The following is a 19,540-nucleotide window of genomic DNA, read 5'->3' on the forward strand; positions in this document are numbered from 1 at the left end:
ATTAGGTTGTGATCCAAATTGCACATGCTTTGAGTGAGCTCCATATCTGGCTCTCATCTCATCTCTACAAATTAGTGCATGCAGAATCCTCTGGCCTGATATGCTGAAGTGGGATTCTTAGAGTGTGGTTTCTGTAGCAACAATTCATACTCTTTTTTTTCAAAATTTAGAGTACCTCATTCTTTTTTTTCCAATTAAGGGGCAATTTAGCGTGGCCAATTCACCTACCAGGTACACCTTTGGGTTGTGGTGGTGAGACCCACGCACACACAGGGAGAATGTGTAAACTCCACATGGACAGTGACCCGGGGCCGATATCAAACCCACATCCTCGGCTCCGTGAAACAATTCATACTTTGAACATTTGTATGTAACAGGAAAGTTATTTATGTTACTCACCAAATGTTTTCACTAAATTTCACTGCAGGAAAATGTGCTGTGGAAGGGGTTATCTATGCTTTGAGTGCTGGCTCTGTGCTGATGTTGCATTTCTCAGCTTTCATTTGGATTGTGTGCATTGTTTCCAAGAATGAAATATGCAAGGTTCGATATTCCTACGGTTTCATTCTGCCTCACAGTATAAAACCTCTGTAGGGATTCTATGGGATCTATGGAAAATGCCTTCACTTCATCACTTCCATCCAGGCAGATTTGACATTTTCTTTGGGGTGACCATTTCTTCACAGGACAAGCGACTTATATTGTTGCACCCGCTGCACCAGATTCTCAGCACCATCAGGAAAAGGAATGTCCCCCAAATTCATGTTCTAGACGTTTCTGGACACGAACAGTTTGAACCACTTTTACTGTAGTTGGTCACTGTTGATCCCTGCAAATACAACTGTGGCCACAATGAAAACTCAACTTCTCTTTAATATCAAGCGACAGGCCTTTATGAGCTGCTGTTTCACCCAGATTTTCTGTTCTGAAACAACAGTGCTGCTGCCCAGGCTTCCTGCACCCACTTTTCCACGCAGATGTAGTTGTTTAAATTGAGGATGAAGGCAGCCAGCGTTGCACAATTCATTGCTGATTACCTCCTTTTCTTTCTATACATCCATGCCCATGCCTTGAGCTGAGATGTAACGTCTATAATTTGCACAGAGGAACTGGAGCTGACGGGTCTGTATAATGAATTTAAAGTGGCAATGGGATGCAAGTTTTCACCTGACCGTTGTTCATATTCTTGATCCTGTAGAAGCAATAGTGAGCAGATGAGACTAACCGCCTTTTAGAGAACATTACGCCCTCATTATTAACTGTTGCATGTACATGGATATGTTGAAATATGAAACTAATCTAAATATTTGTGTACAATTAAAATATGATTAAATTTGATACTAATTGAATTGTACATTGACTTTTCAGAGACCGAAACCGTGAAGCAAGTGAAACCAAAAGCTGCAGAGAAAGGTAACATGAAAACAAAATCAATATATGTGTTTCTAATCTTGCAGTGTTCCTGAATTAAAATTCTAAGCTACCAGTGAGCCTCTGGGTTTGGATGGGATTTCATTTCTAGCAATCCACACTCCAGTTTATTCCTCCTATTAGCAAAGGAACAAAAAGGTAGATTTTCTTTTATTCGTTCAGGCGATGTGGATGTCGCTGGCCAGCGTTTGCTCAGCCCTAATTGCCTTTGAACTAAGTGCTTTTGTTGGGCATTGAGAGTCCATCACTTTGCTGTGAGTCTGGAGTCACATGTAGGCAAGACCAGGTAAGAATAGCAGATTGATTTCCCCAATAAACAATAGTTTCAAGGTCACCATTCAACTTTTAATTCCAGACTTTTATTGAATTCAAATTTCACCATCTGCCGTGATGGGATTTGAACCCAGGTCACCTGATCATTACCCTGGGTCTTCTGGTGACAATACCACTACGCACCACCTCCCCAACCTAGACCTGTTAAATCAGTTCTTATCTCCACAGGACAGAAGTGTAAATATAATTGAAAATCTTTTAATAATAAATTAGCCCAACTATTTTCAGAGTAAAACCTGGCAAGCTTATCCCTTGGACAATTGGGGTACTAACCATGAGCCATGGAACACAAGTTGGCCATTCGGTCCATCAAATCTACTCCACCATTCAATGAGATTATGATTGACTTCATGTGATGACCTTCAATTTCACTTCCCCACTCTCGCCCAATAACCATTGATTCCCTTATTGATTAAAAATCTGTCTCTCTCAGCCTTCAACATACTGAACAGCCCAACATCTGCCACCTGTGGGAAAGAATTCCCCAGATTCACTACCATCTGAAAGAAGAAATTTCTCCTTTTCTCTGTCTTACAGAGATGACCCCTTCGTCTGAGATTATGCCCTCTGGTCCTAGATTCTCCCACAAGTGTAAATAACGTCACAACAGCCCGTAACAGCCTCCCTGAACAGGCGCCGGAATGTGGCGACTAGGGGCTTTTCACAGTAACTTCATTTGAAGCCTACTTGTGACAATAAGCGATTTTCATTTTTTTTTTCAACATCTTTGCAATCAAGCTCCCAGAGAATCCTGTATGTCTCAATAAGGTCACCTCTCATTCTTCTAAACTCCAATGAGTACAGGCCCAAACTACTCAACCTCTCCAAATAACTCTGGCTTTGAAATCCCTACATACTCGGTATCAATCGAGTGAACCTACTATGGACTGCCTCCCATGCCAGTATATCTATCCTTAGAAAAGGGAACTACAATTGTGGAGCATTGATGATTAATTTATGGAATCCACAGATATTAGTTATGTCTGGTGCACCCCAAAAAGTGCCTGCAAGGAAAGGATGCACAGACAGTATCTGTATCTTTATCCAGTTTTACAGTTTGTAATTTTGGTAAATGGTGTGGTGGTTGACATTGGGGCAGGTACATATAGTGGGCAGGATTTATTGGCTGTCCACCCCAGCGGGAAATTCCGGTTCCATGCCGGCGACGAGGGGTGCTGTCACCTGGAAATCAGGTTGACAATGTGGGGTTGGTAGGTCCCGCTGGCGGGCCGCCTCAGCCATCAAAAACACGCAGCGGGGTGGTCGGTAAATCTCGCCCGATACATCTCTCCTGATTGGCACTTGCATTGAAATCAAGAGACAGAGTTGAGTGAAAAATATTTCAGAGTTGGAGTATGGTGAGAGATATTTAAGGGCAGTTGAATCCATGTCTCCTGTATTAGACCACCAACCCGAGTGGGAAGGCTGAATTTTCCTGGATCATTGTAGATAAGATTGGATGCATTGAACTCGGAGAATAAGGAGAAAAGCTGCAGCGGGTGGCTCACAGACTTGTTCTCATCCCAAGGAAGTTTTCCATAGGTGTGTGGGGTTTGCATCGGCTTCCCACATAAAAAGGATGCAGCCAGCCAGTTAAGATTATTAAGGACAGAAATGCTGGAAAATCTCAGCAGGACAGTCAGCATCTGTGGAGAGAGAGCAGAGCTAATATGAGTCTGGATGACTCTTCGTCAGAGCTAGAGAGAATTGAAAGTAGAATGAGACTTGGACTGCAGCGCGGGGGGGGGGCGGGGGTTGGGGTTGGTGAGCAATAAGGGGACTGGATAAAGGGCCAGAGATAGGTGGAGGCTAGCGAGACATTGTCAAAGGTGTCATGGACAAAAAGACAAAGGGAATGTAAATGGTGGTGATCGTGGCTAAGAAGGAAGGTGATAGCGGCAAATTAAAATATTAGAATGTGTTAAAGCAGAACAAAGATAAGCAGTGTTTCAAAGGGCAACCTGGAACAGGGAGGGGACGGTCCATAAGACCATAAGACATAGGAGCAGAAGTAAGGCCATTAAGCCCATCAAGTCCACTCCACCATTCAATCATGGCTGATTTCAACTCCATTTACCCGCTCTCTCTCCATAGCGCTTAATTCCTCGAGAAATCAAGAATTTATCAACTTCTGTCTTAAAGACACTCAACGTCCCGGCCTCCACCACCCTCTGTGGCAATGAATTCCACAGACCCACCACTCTCTGGCTGAAGAAATTTCTCCTCATCTCTGTTCTAAAGTGACTTCCTTTTATTCTAAGGCTGTGCCCCCCGGGTCCTAGTCTCCCCTGCTAATGGAAACAACTTCCCTACGTCCCCCCTATCTAAGCCATTCATTATCTTGTAAGTTTCTATTAGATCTCCCCTCAACCTCCTAAACTCCAATGAATATAATCCCAGGATCCTCAGACGTTCATCGTATGTTAGGCCTACCATTCCTGGGATCATCCGTGTGAATCTCCGCTGGACCCGCTCCAGTGCCAGTATGTCCTTCCTGAGGTGTGGGGCCCAAAATTGCTCACAGTATTCTAAATGGGGCCTAACTAGTGCTTTATAAAGCTTCAGAAGTACATCCCTGCTTTTATATTCCAAGCCTCTTGAGATACATGACAACATTGCATTTACTTTCTTAATTACGGACTCAACCTGCAAGTTTACCTTTAGAGAATCCTGGACTAGGACTCCTAAGTCCCTTTGCACATCAGCATTATGAATTTTGTCACCGTTTAGAAAATAGTCCATGCCTCTATTCTTTTTTCCAAAGTGCAAGACCTCGCACTTGCCCACGTTGAATTTGATCAGCCATTTCTTGGACCACTCTCCTAAACTGTCTAAATCTTTCTGCAGCCTCCCCACCTCCTCCATACTACCTGCCCCTCCACCTATCTTTGTATCATCAGCAAACTTAGCCAGAATGCACCCAGTCCCAACATGTAGATCGTTAATATATAAAGAGAACAGCTGTGGCCCCAACACTGAACCCTGCGGGACACCACTCGTCACCGGTTGCCATTCCGAAAAAGAACCTTTTATCCCAACTCTCTGCCTTCTGCCTGACAGCCAAACGTTAATCCATGTTAACCTTGCCTCGAATACCGTGGGCCCTTATTTTACTCAGCAGTCTCCCATGAGGCACCTTGTCAAAGGCCTTTTGGAAGTAAGTCAAGATAGATAACATCCTTTGGCTCTCCTTGGTCTAACCTATTTGTTATCTCTTCAAAGAACTCTAAACAGGATTGTCAGGCACGACCACCCCTTACTAAATTCATGCTGAATTGTCCTAATCCGACCCTGCACTTCCAAGAATTTAGAAATCTCATCCTTAACGATGGATTCTAGAATCTTGCCAACAACCGAGGTTAGGCTAATTGGCCTATAATTTTCCATCTTTTTTCTTGTTCCCTTCTTGAACAGGAGGGTCACAACAGCGATTTTCCAATCCTCTGGGACTTTCCCTGACTCCAGTGACTTTTGAAAGATCATAACTAACGCCTCCACTATTTCTTCAGCTACCTCCTTTAGAACACTAGGATGTAGCCCATCTGGGCCCAGAGAGTTCTCAATTTTTAGACCTCTTCGTTTCTTCCTTCTCCTTTGTGATGGCTACCATATTCAACTCTGCCCCCTGACTCTCCTGAATTGTTGGTATATTACTCATGTCTTCTACTGTGAAGACTGACGCAAAGTACTTATTTAGTTCCTCAGCTATTTCCTTGTCTCCCATCACAAAATTACCAGCGTCATTTTGGAGCTGCCCAATGTCTACTTTTGCCTCCCGTTTGTTTTTAATGTATTTAAAGAAACTTTTCCTATCATTCCTAATGTTACTGGCTAGCCTACCTTCATATTTGATCCTCTCTTTCCTTATTTCTCTCTTTGTTATCCTCTGTTTGTTTTTGTAGCCTTCCCAATCTTCTGACTTCCCACTACTCTTTGCCACATCATAGGCTTTCTCTTTTGCTTTGATACATTCCCTGACTTCCTTTGTCAGCCATGGCTGCCTAATCCCCCCTCTGATAACCATTCTTTTCTTTGGGATGAACCTCTGTACTGTGTCCTCAATTACTCCCAGAAACTCCTGCCATTGCTGTTCTACTGTCTTTCCCACTAGGCTCTGCTCCCAGTCGATTTTTGTCAGTTCCTCCCTCATGCCCCTGTAGTTACCTTTATTTAACTGTAACACCTTTACATCTGATTCTACCTTCTTTCTTTCAAATTGCAGACTGAATTCTACCATATTATGATCATCGCCTCCTAAGTGTTCCCTTACTTTAAGATCTTTTATCAAGTCTGGCTCATTACATAACACTAAGTCCAGAATGGCCTGTTCCCTCGTGGGCTCCATCACAAGCTGTTCCAAAAAGCCCTCCTGTAAACATTCAATGAATTCCCTTTCTTTGGGTCCACTGGCAACATTATTTACCCAGTCCACCTGCATATTGAAGTCCCCCATGATCGCTATGACCTTGCCTTTCTGACATGCACTTTCTATTTCGTGGTGCATTTTGTGCCCCTGGTCCTGACCACTGTTAGGAGGCCTGTACATAACTCCCATTATGGTTTTTTTGCCTTTGTGGTTCCTCAACTCTACCCACACAAACCCATCATCTGACCCTGTGCCGTTTAGTGCTATTGATTTAATTTCATTCCTAACTAACAAACAACTCCGCCCCCTCTGCCCACCTCTCTGTCTTTTCGATAGGTTGTGAATCCCTGGATGTTTAAATGCCAGTCCTGAACCCCCTGCAACCACTTCTCTGTGATGCCTACCACATCATACCTGCCAGTCACAATCTGGGCCACAAGTTCATCTACCTTGTTCCGTACACTGTGCGCATTTAAATATAGCACCTTTAATTCTCTATTGACCGTCCCTTTTTGTTTTCTTCGTGTGGTGGACCTTGGTTTCCTGAGCCTTTCCATACACTGTGTCATATTTTGTGGGATGGGGACTATTGTAACCTCTCCTGAGTTCTGTCTTTTCGTGCTTTTTTGTATTTCTAAGCAGCTACGCTTCCCACTGATTACTTCACCTCTTGGTTCCCTGACCTTCCCTTCCCCCCCAATCTCTAGTTTAAAGTCTTATTGACCTCCCTATTTACTCTTTTCGCCAGAACACTGGTCCCAGCTCGGTTCAGGTGGAGACCATCCCAACGGTATAGGTCCCCCCGTCCCAAAACTGATGCCAATGTCCCATGAAAAGGAACCCCTCTTTCCCACACCACTCTTTCAGCCACGTGTTAACTTCCCTTATTCTTGCCTCCCTATGCCAATTTGCACGTGGCTCAGGCAGTAATCCGGAGATTATGACCCTTGAGGACCTGTTTTTTAATTTGATTCCTAGCTCTATATAATCTCTGGTGGAATGGGATGAAAGGAGGGGAGATGGTGGTAAGGGAACAACGAGAAAGCAAGCAGGATGAAAAGGGGGATGGGAAAAATGAATCAATGGAAAAATAAAAATAAATTGATTGAAATACAAATATGGTGAAGGTGGAGGCTGGAGTTCAGTCTGAAGTGTTAAACTCAATATTAAGTCGGGAAGGTTAAGTCCAGTCCGTATGAAAACAGGACCCAGATGTCATGATATGCAAACATGCAGCTAATGAACACATAGAAGAGGGCACAACCAGTGAGCAGTCAGGATACTCAGGGGTGGTATCTCATTATAAAAGGGATGAGACACTCACACCCCGCCTCTTTCCACAGACCAACATCGACAGAGTGAGACAGGGTGTATCCTCAGCATCACACCCCAGCACGTGGCTTAGAGCAAGGCTGGTTCAGTTAGACTGAGTCACTACATTTAGATTAGCAGAGAGTCAAGCTCATTGAGAACTGTGCTAATAGTTCAATAAAACACATTGAACTCAATTCAAAGTCTGGAGCATCTTTTACTCAAAACTGCATCAAGTGGCTGCTTGTGTTATTCCAAATTACATAACACAACACCAGACATTCCTGTCACTTGCCATTTCAATACACCATCCTGTTCTCATGTCCACATGTCTGTGCTTGGCCTGCTGCAGTGCTCCAGTGAAGCCCAACCCAAACTAGAGGAACAATACCTCATCTTCCGGTTAGGCTTGTTAGAGCCTTCTGGACTTAACATTGAGTTCAACAACTTCAGACTGGAGGACCACTTTCACACCGTTTTTATTTCTATCAATTTATTTTCATTTTGCCATTGATTCATTTTTCCATCGCCCTTTTCATCCCGCTTTCCATCTTGTTTTTCCCCTTACCACTGTCTCCCCTCCCCCCACTCCATCCACTAGGATCATCTGTTCCCAGTGACAGATTGTCCTTTGTTCTGCCGTTAACACATTCTAATCTCTTAATGTGTCACTGCCAGCACCCTTCCTAGCCATGGTCACTGCTGTTTACCACTTGTCTTTCTGTCCACAGCATCTTTATCAATCTCTCCCTAGCCTCCACCTATCGATGGCCCTCTATCCAGCCCCCCATACTCCTCCACCCTTACCCCCACTATAAATTTCATCCTAATTCCAGTTCTCTCGTGCTCTGATGAATAATCATCCAGACTCAAAACGTTAGCTCTGTTCTCTCTCCACAAATGCTGATAACAATTTGGGCGCAAGCATGAGAAGCTACAATTGCAGCCCAAGCTAATCGTCTGGTGGGTTTTCTGTTTGCTCCCAGGTGCCTTACGGACTTTGATCTGAATCAGTTTTTCATTCCATGAACATCAATGTGTTCATGTTGAGTCGCCCTCATACTCTCCAGCCTACCTCAGCAGCGCCCACCTCTCGTAGGTTTTTTTTATTTGTTCATGGGATGCAGGTGCCTCTAGCTGGGTCAGCATTTAATGCCCATCCCTGAGGGCATTTTAAGAGTCGACCCCATTGCTGTGGATCTGGAGTCAAATGTAGGCCAGACAAGGTAGAGATGACAGATTTTCTTCCCTGGAAGGACATCAGTGAAGCAGATGTTTTTTTGCCCCAATCGGCAATAATTTCTGGCCATCATTAGACTTTTAATTAGAGATTTTTATTGAATTTGAATTTCACCATCTGCTATGGTGGGTTCAAACCCAGGACCCCGAGAACATTACCTGGGTCTCTGGATTACAAGTCCAGTGACAGTGCCATTATATCACTGCCTCCCCTTGCTGCCAAAGCTCCAGCCCTCTGATTGACAGTAAATATTAAGATAGTCAATCAGGAGGCTGTGTCTGGAAGTTGTGCCAATGGGCTCACTTCCAGACTGTGTGGGTTTGGCCCCAATATTGGGTTCCCGAAATGTACAATAAAATCCAATGCAAATTTACCGACATTGGCTGGAGTTTTCAGGCCATTCACATTGGTGGGCTCTTCAAGAAAGAGCCAAAGGCACATCCCTGCCCCGAGTTTCCCAGCAGCGAGGGGTGCATTCAACGGGAAACCCGGTTCACAACGGTGGGACCAGAATATCCCACCACTGCCAATGGCGGGCCACCTCCGCTGCCACGAAACACAATGCGGATTGTGGGAAAATTCCCGCCCATTGAGTGTTACCATAAGCTGCGTTTCAATAATGTGCCAGGTGTAAACAATTGTCAATAAAAGAAGGGAAGAAATGTACATTGTCACAACTCTTACCTTATATTTTCATCATCTCTTTCTTCAACAGCAGTAAAGACAAAAGTAACAAGTGAGTGGAGTTTCATTCTTGCAATTTGTGCAGAGTTAAGTGATTAGAGCTGCTGGTTTATACAAAGCAAACTGAGTATGAATTTTCAGTTTACAGCAATTTCTTAGTAGTTTTGCTCACTGGGTTGATGGGTGGTTCTTTTTTATTTATATAATACATACACATACACGATGCACAGAGTTTCAAAGTTTCACCACCACGTCATGGTAGCATAGTGGTTAGCACAGTTGCTTCACCGCTCCAGGGTCCCAAGTTCGCTTCCAGCTTGGGTCACTGTCTGTGTGGAGTCTGCACATTCTCCCCGTGTCTCTGTGGGTTTCCTCCGGGTGCTCCGGATTCCTCCCACAGTCCAAAGATGTGTATTTTAGGTGAATTGGCCATGCTAAATTGCCCTTCATGTCCAAAAAGAATAGGTGGGGTTGCTGGCTTGCGGGGATCGGGTGGGGTGTGGGCTTAAGTAGGGTGCTCCTTCCAGGGGCCGGTGCAAACTCGAAGGGCTGAATGGCCTCCTTCTGCACTGTAGATTCTATGATTCACCAACTAAATATTTGGTCCACTGAGACCAAATAGATTCAGTGCTTAGTTTATCAATTTGTTGTCTCATCTCCTCGCTTGTTGTTGAATTATGTAGTAATGCTTCTGAGACATGCCATTCTCCTTCTGCAACACAGTCAAATGCTCAGTGAGAAGGGATATATCAGTAACCAAACTTAATGACAGAAACTTTCAACTTCATTCTTCGCCTGAATGTGTTTTACATTAGGGATCGAAATGGTTACAATTTCCCATGTTCGGATTCCAAGAGGTCAACACTGAGTAAAGCAAAAAAGGTGGGATTCTCCCGAATCGATGCAATGGCCCGACGCTGGCGAACCACTCCGACGTCATGCCGACCGGAAGTAGCGGAATTCTCCGCACTTCCGGGGGCTAGGCTGGCACCGGAGGGGTTGGCGCTGCGCCAGCCGGCGCCGAAGGAACTGCGCTAGTTAGCGCAAGCGCAGAACTGCCTGCGTGGTTCAGCGCATGCTCAGACCGGCCGGCAAATACTGGCGCATGCGCAGGGGGGGTGTCTTCTCCGCACCGGCCATGGTGGAGCCCTACAGGGGCCGGCACGGAAGGAAGAAGTGCCCCCATGGCACAGGCCTGCCCGCAGATTGGTGGGCCCCGATCGCGGGCCAGGTCACTGTCCCCGGGGTCGGATCCCCCCGCGCTCCCCCGAGGACCGCACCAGCCAACATATCTGCCAGGTCCTGCCGTGTGGGACCATGTCCAATCCACGAAGGCGGGACTGGCCATAAAACGGGTGGCTGCTCGGCCCATCAGGGCCCGGAGAAATGCCGGGGGGGGGCGCTGCCAACGGTCCTCGGCCGGCATGGCGTGATGCCCGCTCCCGCCCAAAAGCCGGCGCCGGAGAATACGGTAGCCATCGTCGGACCGGCGGGGCGGGATTCACGCCACCCCCCGGGGATTCTCTGACCCGGCGGGGGGGGGTCGGAGAATCCCGCCCATTGTTTAGAATACGGGGCGAAATTCTCCCCAAACGGCGCGATGTCCGCCGACTGGCGCCCAAAACGGCGCCAATCAGACGGGCATCGTGCCGCCCCAAAGGTGCGGAATGCTCCACATCTTTGGGGGCCGAGCCCCAACATTGAGGGGCTAGGCCGACGCCGGAGGGATTTCCGCCCCGCCAGCTGGTGGAAACGGCCTTTGTTGCCCCGCCAGCTGGCGCGGAAATGACATCCCCGGGTGGCGCATGCGCGGGAGCGTCAGCGGCCGCTGACAGTTTCCCGCGCATGCGCAGTGGAGGGAGTCTCTTCCGCCTCCGCCATGGTGGAGACCGTGGCAGAGGCGGAAGGGAAAGAGTGCCCCCACGGCACAGGCCCGCCCGCGGATCGGTGGGCCCCGATCGTGCGCCAGGCCACCGTGGGGGCACCCCCCTGGGGCCAGATCGCCCCGCGCCCCCCCCCCAGGACCCCGGAGCCCGCCCACGCCGCCTTGTCCCGCCGTTCAAAAGGTGGTTTAATCCACGCCGGCGGGACAGGCAATTTATCGGCGGGACTTCGGCCCATTCGGGCCGGAGAATCCAGCAGGGGGGCCCGCCAACCGGCGCGGCCTGAGTCACCGGTACCGGATATTCGGCCGGGGCGGGATTCACGGCAGCCCCCGGCGATTCTCCAACCCGGCGGGGGGTCGGAGAATGACGCCCACGGCAACTCTGATTATCATACTGTTACGTACAGGCAAGAGGGAAACTGAACTGCTTTGCCCCTCTCTATCTGTTCTGAAGCAGAGGTGTTTTAAAATTATTTTTAAAGTAGGCTGTGGCATGTTTCCCGAAATGTTCAGCTTGTGTGGTCTAATTTTATGAATATAATGCAGCAAACTCTCTTTAGGATCAACTCAGAAAGTTAGTTTATTTCATATTGAAACCCATGGAGTGGGGTAGGTTGTTCGCAACCTCAGACATAGATTCACACACATGGGGCGAAATTCTCCCCCAACGGCGCGATGTCCGCCGACTGGCGCCAAAGACGGCGCCAATCAGACGGGCATTGCGCCGGCCCAAAGGTGCGGAATGCTCCGCATCTTTGGCGGCCGAGCCCCAACATTGAGGGGCTAGGCCGACGCCGGAGGGATTTCCGCCCCGCCAGCTGGCGGAAATGGCGTTTGTTGCCCCGCCAGCTGGCGCGGAAATGCGGCGCATGCGCGGGAGCGTCAGCGGCCGCTGTCAGTTTCCCGGTGCATGCGCGGGAGCGCAAGCGGCCGCTGTCTGTTTCCCGCGCATGCGCAGTGGGGAGAGTCTCTTCCGCCTCCGCCATGGTGGAGTCCGTGGCGGTGGCGGAAGGGAAAGAGTGCCCCCACCGCACAGGTCCGCCCGCGGATCGGTGGGCCCCGATCGCGGGTCAGGCCACCGTGGGGGCAACCCCCGGGGTCAGATCGCCCCGTGCCCCCCCCAGGACCCCGGAGCCCGCCCACGCCGCCTGGTCCCGCCGGTAAATACCAGGTTTGATTTACGTCGGCGGGACAGGCAATTCCTGGGCAGGACTTCGGCCCATCCGGGCCGGAGAATCCAGCGGGGGGGTCCCGCCAACTGGCGCGGCCCGATTCCCGCCCCCGCCCAATCTCCGGTACCGGAGACTTCGGCGGGGGCGGGGGCGGGAATCACGGCGGCCAACGGCCATTCTCCGACCCGGCGGGGGTCGGAGAATGACGCCCATGCTCACTTACACACACACATACACCACAAAATTCTCCGTTTGAGAGACTAAGCTGAATTGTACTGAGCAATTCTGTATCCTTTGCCATGCAAATCTATGCATTCCAGGGATCATTCTTGTGAACCGCCTAAGAAAATCCTTTATCTTGATACTGTGCCTTCATTCAACAGTCCATCTACTAGCAGTCTGATGGCAGTGTGATGAGTTAGGAGACTTAATTCTGGAGACTCAGTGAACACCTGAAAATGTTTTGCCCCTTAGAAGGTCGCTAAGAGATGTTGCTTACATGCTGCGTATTCCCTTTCGACATTGGTGAGCATCCTAGATGCAAACAGGTCTTAATCTACTCTGCACCACTTTCAGTAACACAGTGCTCACGGTTCTATCAATGGTCACCTTTCCAAATTAAAATGTCCTTTTCTGGGTCTACAACTCTCAAGGTAGGTGCTTGTAGGCTTTGTGTTAACTTCACAAAGACCTGCTCATGCTCCTTGGGCGGGATTCTCCGACCCCCCGCCAGGTCGGAGAATCGCTGGCCCCGGGGGGGTGCCCCTGCCGTGGCCTGGCCCGCGATGGGGGCCCACCGATCCGCAGGCGTGCCCGTGACGTGGGGGCACTCTTTTCCCTCCGCCTCGGTCACAGCCTTCACCATGGCCGACGTGGAAGAGACACCCCCCCTGCGCATGCGCGGGGATGACGTCAGCAGCCGCTGACGCTCCCGCGCATGCGTGGACTTCCGCCGGCTGGCAAAGTCCTTTCGGCCCCGGCTGGCGTGACGCCATTGGCCTTTCTAGTCGGCTGGCGACGCGCCAACCACTCCGGCGTGGGCCTAGCCCCTCAAGGTGAGGGCTTGGCCCCTAAAGGTGCGGGTTCCGCACCTTTGGGGCGGCCCGACGCCAGAGTGGTTCCCGCCACTCCATCCCACCGGGACCCCCTGCCCCGCTGGGTAGGGGCGAATCCTGGCCCTTGTCCCAGTTCCAAACTATTCCCTTTTTTATTATTAATAATAATAATAATAATAATAATCGTTATTGTCACAAATAGGCTTGCAATGAAGTTACTGTGAAAATCCCCTGAACAGAATAGAGGAGCCACTGGAGCAATATAATCCTCTATAAATTCCCTACAGTAGCCCGCTTGGTCCAAAAGAGGGTAAGGAGTTATGATGTGATTATTCCTGAACCACCTTCCATTTTCCCTCACCAATATCATGTGCCCTCAACCTGTTTGTGCTTGGAAATACTTTTGAAATAAAGGGAACCCTGCTCGACCACATTGGATCCAGAGTGTCTACTATCATTCCAGAAATTCTGATATTCACTCGATTGTCCCCTTTCTATCCCTCTAACTAATCACTATACATGGCCTTCTCCAAGTGTCACACACGAGCAGGCACAAATACTCAGGCCGGGTATTGTGGCCTGAATGCCTTTGATGGTCTCCTTCTCTGATGGCTACATTTATTGATCCTTTAGCTACACGCTAGTGTGCCTTTACCTTAGCAACCCCAACAATGGCTGTTCTTGGGATTGTTCAGGGTGGCCTTTCAATTCCAACTCTGCACCTAACTTTCCCTGTGTTCCTTTATTCAGACTATTTTGTTCTTGCATGAAGTATCCAGCTTCACCACAATTATCTTGGAGGGTTTAGCCTCCATTCCCTCCTGTTTTCACCACCAATTGTGGGGGGTCCTCCTTCGAGGCTCCTCTTGCCTCATCCGATTTTCCGTTTGTTTCTCCTGACCCCCTACCTCCCTTCTCCTGTGAACATCGAAGACGAGGATAATTTTCCTCAAAGCTCCCATCATTGTCTGATTTCCTTGTGGATCACACCATGCATTAACTTGAACTTTAATAAATGAAAGGTTTCCTAAAATCAGAGTCCTTAACCAAGGCTGAGAGAGTTCCTTATCAGGGTATTATCTAACCAAGACTGCCCTGTCTGGTTCTGGCATAAGCTGACCAGAGGCAATCAGCAAACACCTCGAAGGACCAACCCAGCTTCTGTTCGGTACTCATCACCAGCTCATAAGGATTCCTGGTCCTGTACCCCATGGCCTTGAAGATTTGATCTTTTGTGTCTGCAGCACCCTTACATACAGAATACAGTTTTATCCAACATAGAATAATAGAATCTCTACAGTGCAGAATGAGGCCATTCGGTCTATCGAGTCTGTACTGACCCTCAGAAAGACTCTACCCAAGTCTACTATCCCCATGCTCCCACCTGCGCATCCCTGGACACCAAGAGGCAATTTAGCATGACCAATCCACCTAACCTGCACATCTTTGGACAGTGGGAGGAAACCGGAGCACCCAGAGAAAACCCATGCAGACAGTGGAGAATGTGCAAGCTCCACACAGAAAGTCACCCAAGGATGGAATCAAACCCAGGACCCAGGCACTGTGAGGCAGCAGTGCTAAGCACTGTGCCGCCCTTTGCTTCCATGATCCTCTACTGGATGTGGATTGCTTCTCTCCATTGGCTTCGCCATTTAAGGTCCTCTTCTTGCCCCACTATGATTACATGCAGGTTTCAATTAGCCACCACTGATTTCAGCCAGTTTGCTCTGATTAACCATTCTATTTAATTCAAATTATCCTATTTAATTCAGCAGCATAATTTTAATCAACAAGTATCAATATAATTAGCAAGTAATGGGCGGCACGGTAGCATAGTGGTTATCACTGTTGGTTCACAGCACCAGGGTCCCAGGTTCGATCCCACATGGTTCACTGTCTGTGCAGAGTCTGCATGTTCTCTCGTGTCTGCATGGGTTTCCTCGGGGTGCTCCGGTTTCCTCCCACAAGTCCCGAAAGACATACTTGTTGCGTGAATTGGACATTCTGAATTCTCCCTCTGTGTACCGGAACAGGCGTCGGAATGTGGCGACGAGGGGATTTTTACAGTACCTTCATTGCAGTATTAATGTAAACCTACTTGTGACACTAATGCACCCATACGGTTTCCACATAATAAACACTGCTCTGAACTCATAATCAGTCCTTTAACCCTTTCCTTAGTGGTTTGGTCCAATATAACACTTTAGTTCGGATTTTATTTTTTTAAAGAACAACTGAACTGTCTAATCTCCCTCACGATTAACCTTCTCAACTAGACTCAATTTAATAACATTTCCAATCATTATTTCTGATTTAAAAAAACTTGTTGCATTATGACTTGTATATATGAACACTGATTTTATGGAACCTCACTTGTGATGAAGTCAAGCTTGTGGATCACCATGATGAATTATCAGTGTGTTATAATTCATTATGGAGATAAATGACAGTTGACAGGACACTTCACTGAGGACAACATCAGTATCATAACAGCATGGAAATTACGGCTTCTCCGGAAAAATCTCTAAGTGTGGTAGCGAGCGGGATTTGCTGCGAGGCCGGCATCGCAATTCAACATTAATTGGTCGACTTAACAAGACCTTGTGGGCTTCTCCCCCCAAAAGACGGCTTGCCAGCTGATTTGCCGGGACTGCGCTCGCCAGCCCCCGGCTAACAAAGTTTAGCAGCATTTAAGCTGCACTTGCTCAGCCAACCCCAGCCAGCTCGCAACAATGGCGCCGAGGAGACCGTCGTGGATGCTGACCTGGAGAAGCTCCTGGACGGCATGGAGGCAGGGGGATGTCCTGTTCCCCCGAGGGTCCAGAGGATGTGCCACAAGACAGCCAGTGCTGCCTGGGATGAGGTGGCGCAACAGTCAGTTCGGGGAGTGTGACCAGGAGGACTGGCCTTCAGTGCAGGAAGAAGATCAATGACATACACCAGGCAGCATGAGTGAGTAGACACCAATGCACCCCCCCCCCCTACTCCCCGAGACCTCTTCTCCCCCACCGCCATAGGGGCATCCATACCCCCTCCTCCTTCAAATCCCCCACCCCCTCCTCCTTCAAATCCCCCAACCCCTCCTCCATCCCTCACCCCTTCACCGCCCCCCAAACTCCTCCTTCACCCTCCCCCCAACTACTGTGATCCACGAGTGTGGCTAACAATACCCTCCCTGTGTCTCCTCAGGAAAAGCTCTCCCACAATCGGCGGGAGAGAGCCTAGACTGGCGGTGGGTGCCGCACATCAGAATCCTCACCTACTTCGAAGAGTGGGCCGTGGAGGTGACCGGTGTGGCTGAGGACTTGGTGGTCACCAACGTGGAGGCTGCGGACGCCGCAGAGGTGAGGAACCAACAGGCTCCACCCGGAGGACCTGTCAAACGTGAGTAGTGATTGACTTACTGACTGACCCATCCTTCCCACTGACCACATGTCCATTCTCCTACAGATCCTCCAGCCAATGGCGCCGGCCCATCCCGGACGACCACCTCTCCTGACTCCAAGGCGAATACCTCGGAGAGGAGTTCCGAGGATGCAACTGTGTAGTCGCAGCACAGCTGTCATCCCACCCTCCACCAGTGCAGATACACACACCTCGATGGGAAATGTTAGTGGTCAGTCGTCTGGGGCACAATCTGGTGAGATCCTCACTGCTGCTGATGTACATCAGGTGGGGGCAGGAACCCCCAAGCGAGACATCAGTCAGAGGTCTACTGGATCCCAGGACCCAACTGGGTCCCAGCCTGATGCTGTGCCTCTGGAACATAGTTACCTGGAGCTGATGGAGACAATAGGGTGCTGCCGGGACATTCAGAGGGAGATGTCAGCATCACGCCAGTAGATCCATCGTCGATTGGAGGAGTCCCAGAGGCTACGGCCGCAGGAGATGGCATCGGTAATGAGTGGCACCGAGGCCAACACTGCTATCGATGGCGACCGCAGTGGAGAGCCCGTGCACGACATCGGCACCATGACTGAAGGTGTCCAAGGCATCGTGCAGTCGGTGATGGCCATGGCTGAGGGTCTCGACGGAATATCTGCCTCACTGGGATGTCACCCAGTACCAGGCTGACCTTGATGAGGTTCTGCGGGACCTGTCCCACTCTCAGATGGGCATGGCCGAGGCACTGCGGTGCTTGTCCCACTCGCAGGTGGACAATGTCAAGGCATTGCAAAGCATAACCTGGTCACTGGGAGATGTGTTCCAGTCACTGAGGAGCATTGACGAGGGCATCCACACCATGGTGCCAACATTGGGGAATCGCCAGGGCTGGCAGAGCCACATGTTGCAGGGACAGCCGGTTTGATACCAACCACCGGGGGCCTCCGATTGCCAGGGAGATCCCACCAAGTGCCATTCCATCAGCTCGCGGTTTGTGGGGAGCAGTGCTAAATGGCTCCCGGCTTGGGTCTCCTCAGCAAAGCCGATAAATCCTGGGCACTGGTTCGATCTGGTGTTGGCAGAGTTAAGTAAGCTTTTAAACTCACTTAACTCTGCAAGTCCGGTTGGGCAGGTTCCAGATCTTGACGTCTCGTGAGATCTTCCGAGATTTTCCGGCCACGTCCCATTGCGATTCCGACGGGCGATATGGAAATATGAGAACACCTTTTTAAAAATTCTTCCTCATACAACTAAGTTCCATCTATACGTTCCAGATATAGGAAACTCTAACTATTCCATTACTTCTCTTCAAGCAGATCACTGGTCTGCTTTATGTTCATCATTTTCTCCCAAGAGAATCATCTTCCTTCGCACCTTCTGCATCAGGACCACCAAGTTATTCTCAGTAAAGGGAAACTTCCCCACATTCCTAATTCCTTGGCTGTACACAAGATTTGAGATTTTCCTTGTAGATGGTCATTGTTCATCTCCGCAAATCTAACATCTGCTACAATGAAAATGTTCTTGTCTTATTCAACCAACAGCCCTTGAAGAGCTGTTGCCTCACCTGCCCTAATGGTCTATAGCAAACTGTGCTACTGCCCTGGTTCTTTCTACCTATTGTTCTTACGTAGGAAACAAATTAATTTGAAGGTGATACAGGGGGCGGCAGGTGACACTTAACTGCAAAATTCAATTAAACCCACATTCCTTTCTATTTACACAGGCTTACCTGTGCCAGGAGCTGGCCTGTACTGTCTGGTTTGTAGCTGTTGAGAAGGATCTGGCCATGGTCAAACAGTTAGGGTAAAAATAGTGTTGGAGATTAAATGACTTCACCTGACCCTTTCTTGTATGTAGTTAGGGGAGTCAAATCTAGATGTATTGCCATTGGAAAATGGTATTGTCAACTATTTTTGGAGCCACTACCCTCTCATTTTTGTACACAAACTAAAATGTAATGAGACAAAAATCATCCACGTGTCCTGTTGCTTAATTATTATATGCTGACAGTGCATCGCATGAAGATAATAATTGGTGAATATCCATGTGTAATATGAAATGATTAATTTTGAACCAAATTTTATAAATGTTTAGAGGCAGATACTGTGAAGCAAGTGAAACCAAAATCTGCAATGAAAGGTAACACAGAAATTTCAATAATGAGATACTTACACTTGTTGCTAACCTCACAGCTCTCCTTTCTTCCAATAATAAATGCTTAAAAGCAAAAGAGATTCTCAGGACATGGAGGACGTACTAGATGTAACATTCTGTACCCCAATTTTCCACAACTCTTGACAATAGAAAGAAACAGATAATTCCAGATAAAGCCTGCACAGAACAAGCTTGTAAAAAATCATTTGAGAATGGCGTAATACTAAAGCTAATAGCAAAGTATAATTAAAATAATCAACAAAATAATTTTCAAATTAAAATCTGACGAGCTTACTGCTTGTATGCCAACTTGAGCATTAATGATTATCTTTCAGTTTTGGAGCAGGTTAGTTGTGTCTGGTGAACTGGCAGAAGTGAAAATAGAAATTATATTCAGCAACAGCTGCCGGAAATTTACATATGAGAGATTAATTGCAGGGCAGACTTGGCCAACATAGGCTTCATCGTTTTCCTGGAATGATGACAATTTTCCTGCCAGAACCCCAAGGAATCTTGGAGCCC

The 19,540-nt window shown here is 48.3% G+C and overlaps 1 protein-coding gene across 50 annotated transcripts in view; it reads left to right on the top strand.

Annotated features, from left to right (window-relative positions):
* LOC140410753 (uncharacterized) overlaps positions 1–19,540 on the top strand; it is a 526,658-nt gene that overhangs the window by 374,248 nt on the left and 132,870 nt on the right. For 29 of the 50 annotated variants that reach the window (XM_072499281.1, XM_072499289.1, XM_072499285.1 and 26 more), the window contains 3 exons: positions 1,369–1,413; positions 9,397–9,417; positions 18,959–19,003. In XM_072499281.1, coding sequence (XP_072355382.1) covers positions 1,369–1,413; positions 9,397–9,417; positions 18,959–19,003 — 111 coding nt within the window. The remainder of the gene's footprint in view (positions 1–1,368; positions 1,414–9,396; positions 9,418–18,958; positions 19,004–19,540) is intronic. The other 21 variants (XM_072499294.1, XM_072499301.1, XM_072499308.1 and 18 more) reach the window with 4 other exon arrangements.

Source organism: Scyliorhinus torazame, chromosome 4, assembly GCF_047496885.1.
Source record: "Scyliorhinus torazame isolate Kashiwa2021f chromosome 4, sScyTor2.1, whole genome shotgun sequence".
NCBI classification, from domain to species: domain Eukaryota; kingdom Metazoa; phylum Chordata; class Chondrichthyes; order Carcharhiniformes; family Scyliorhinidae; genus Scyliorhinus; species Scyliorhinus torazame.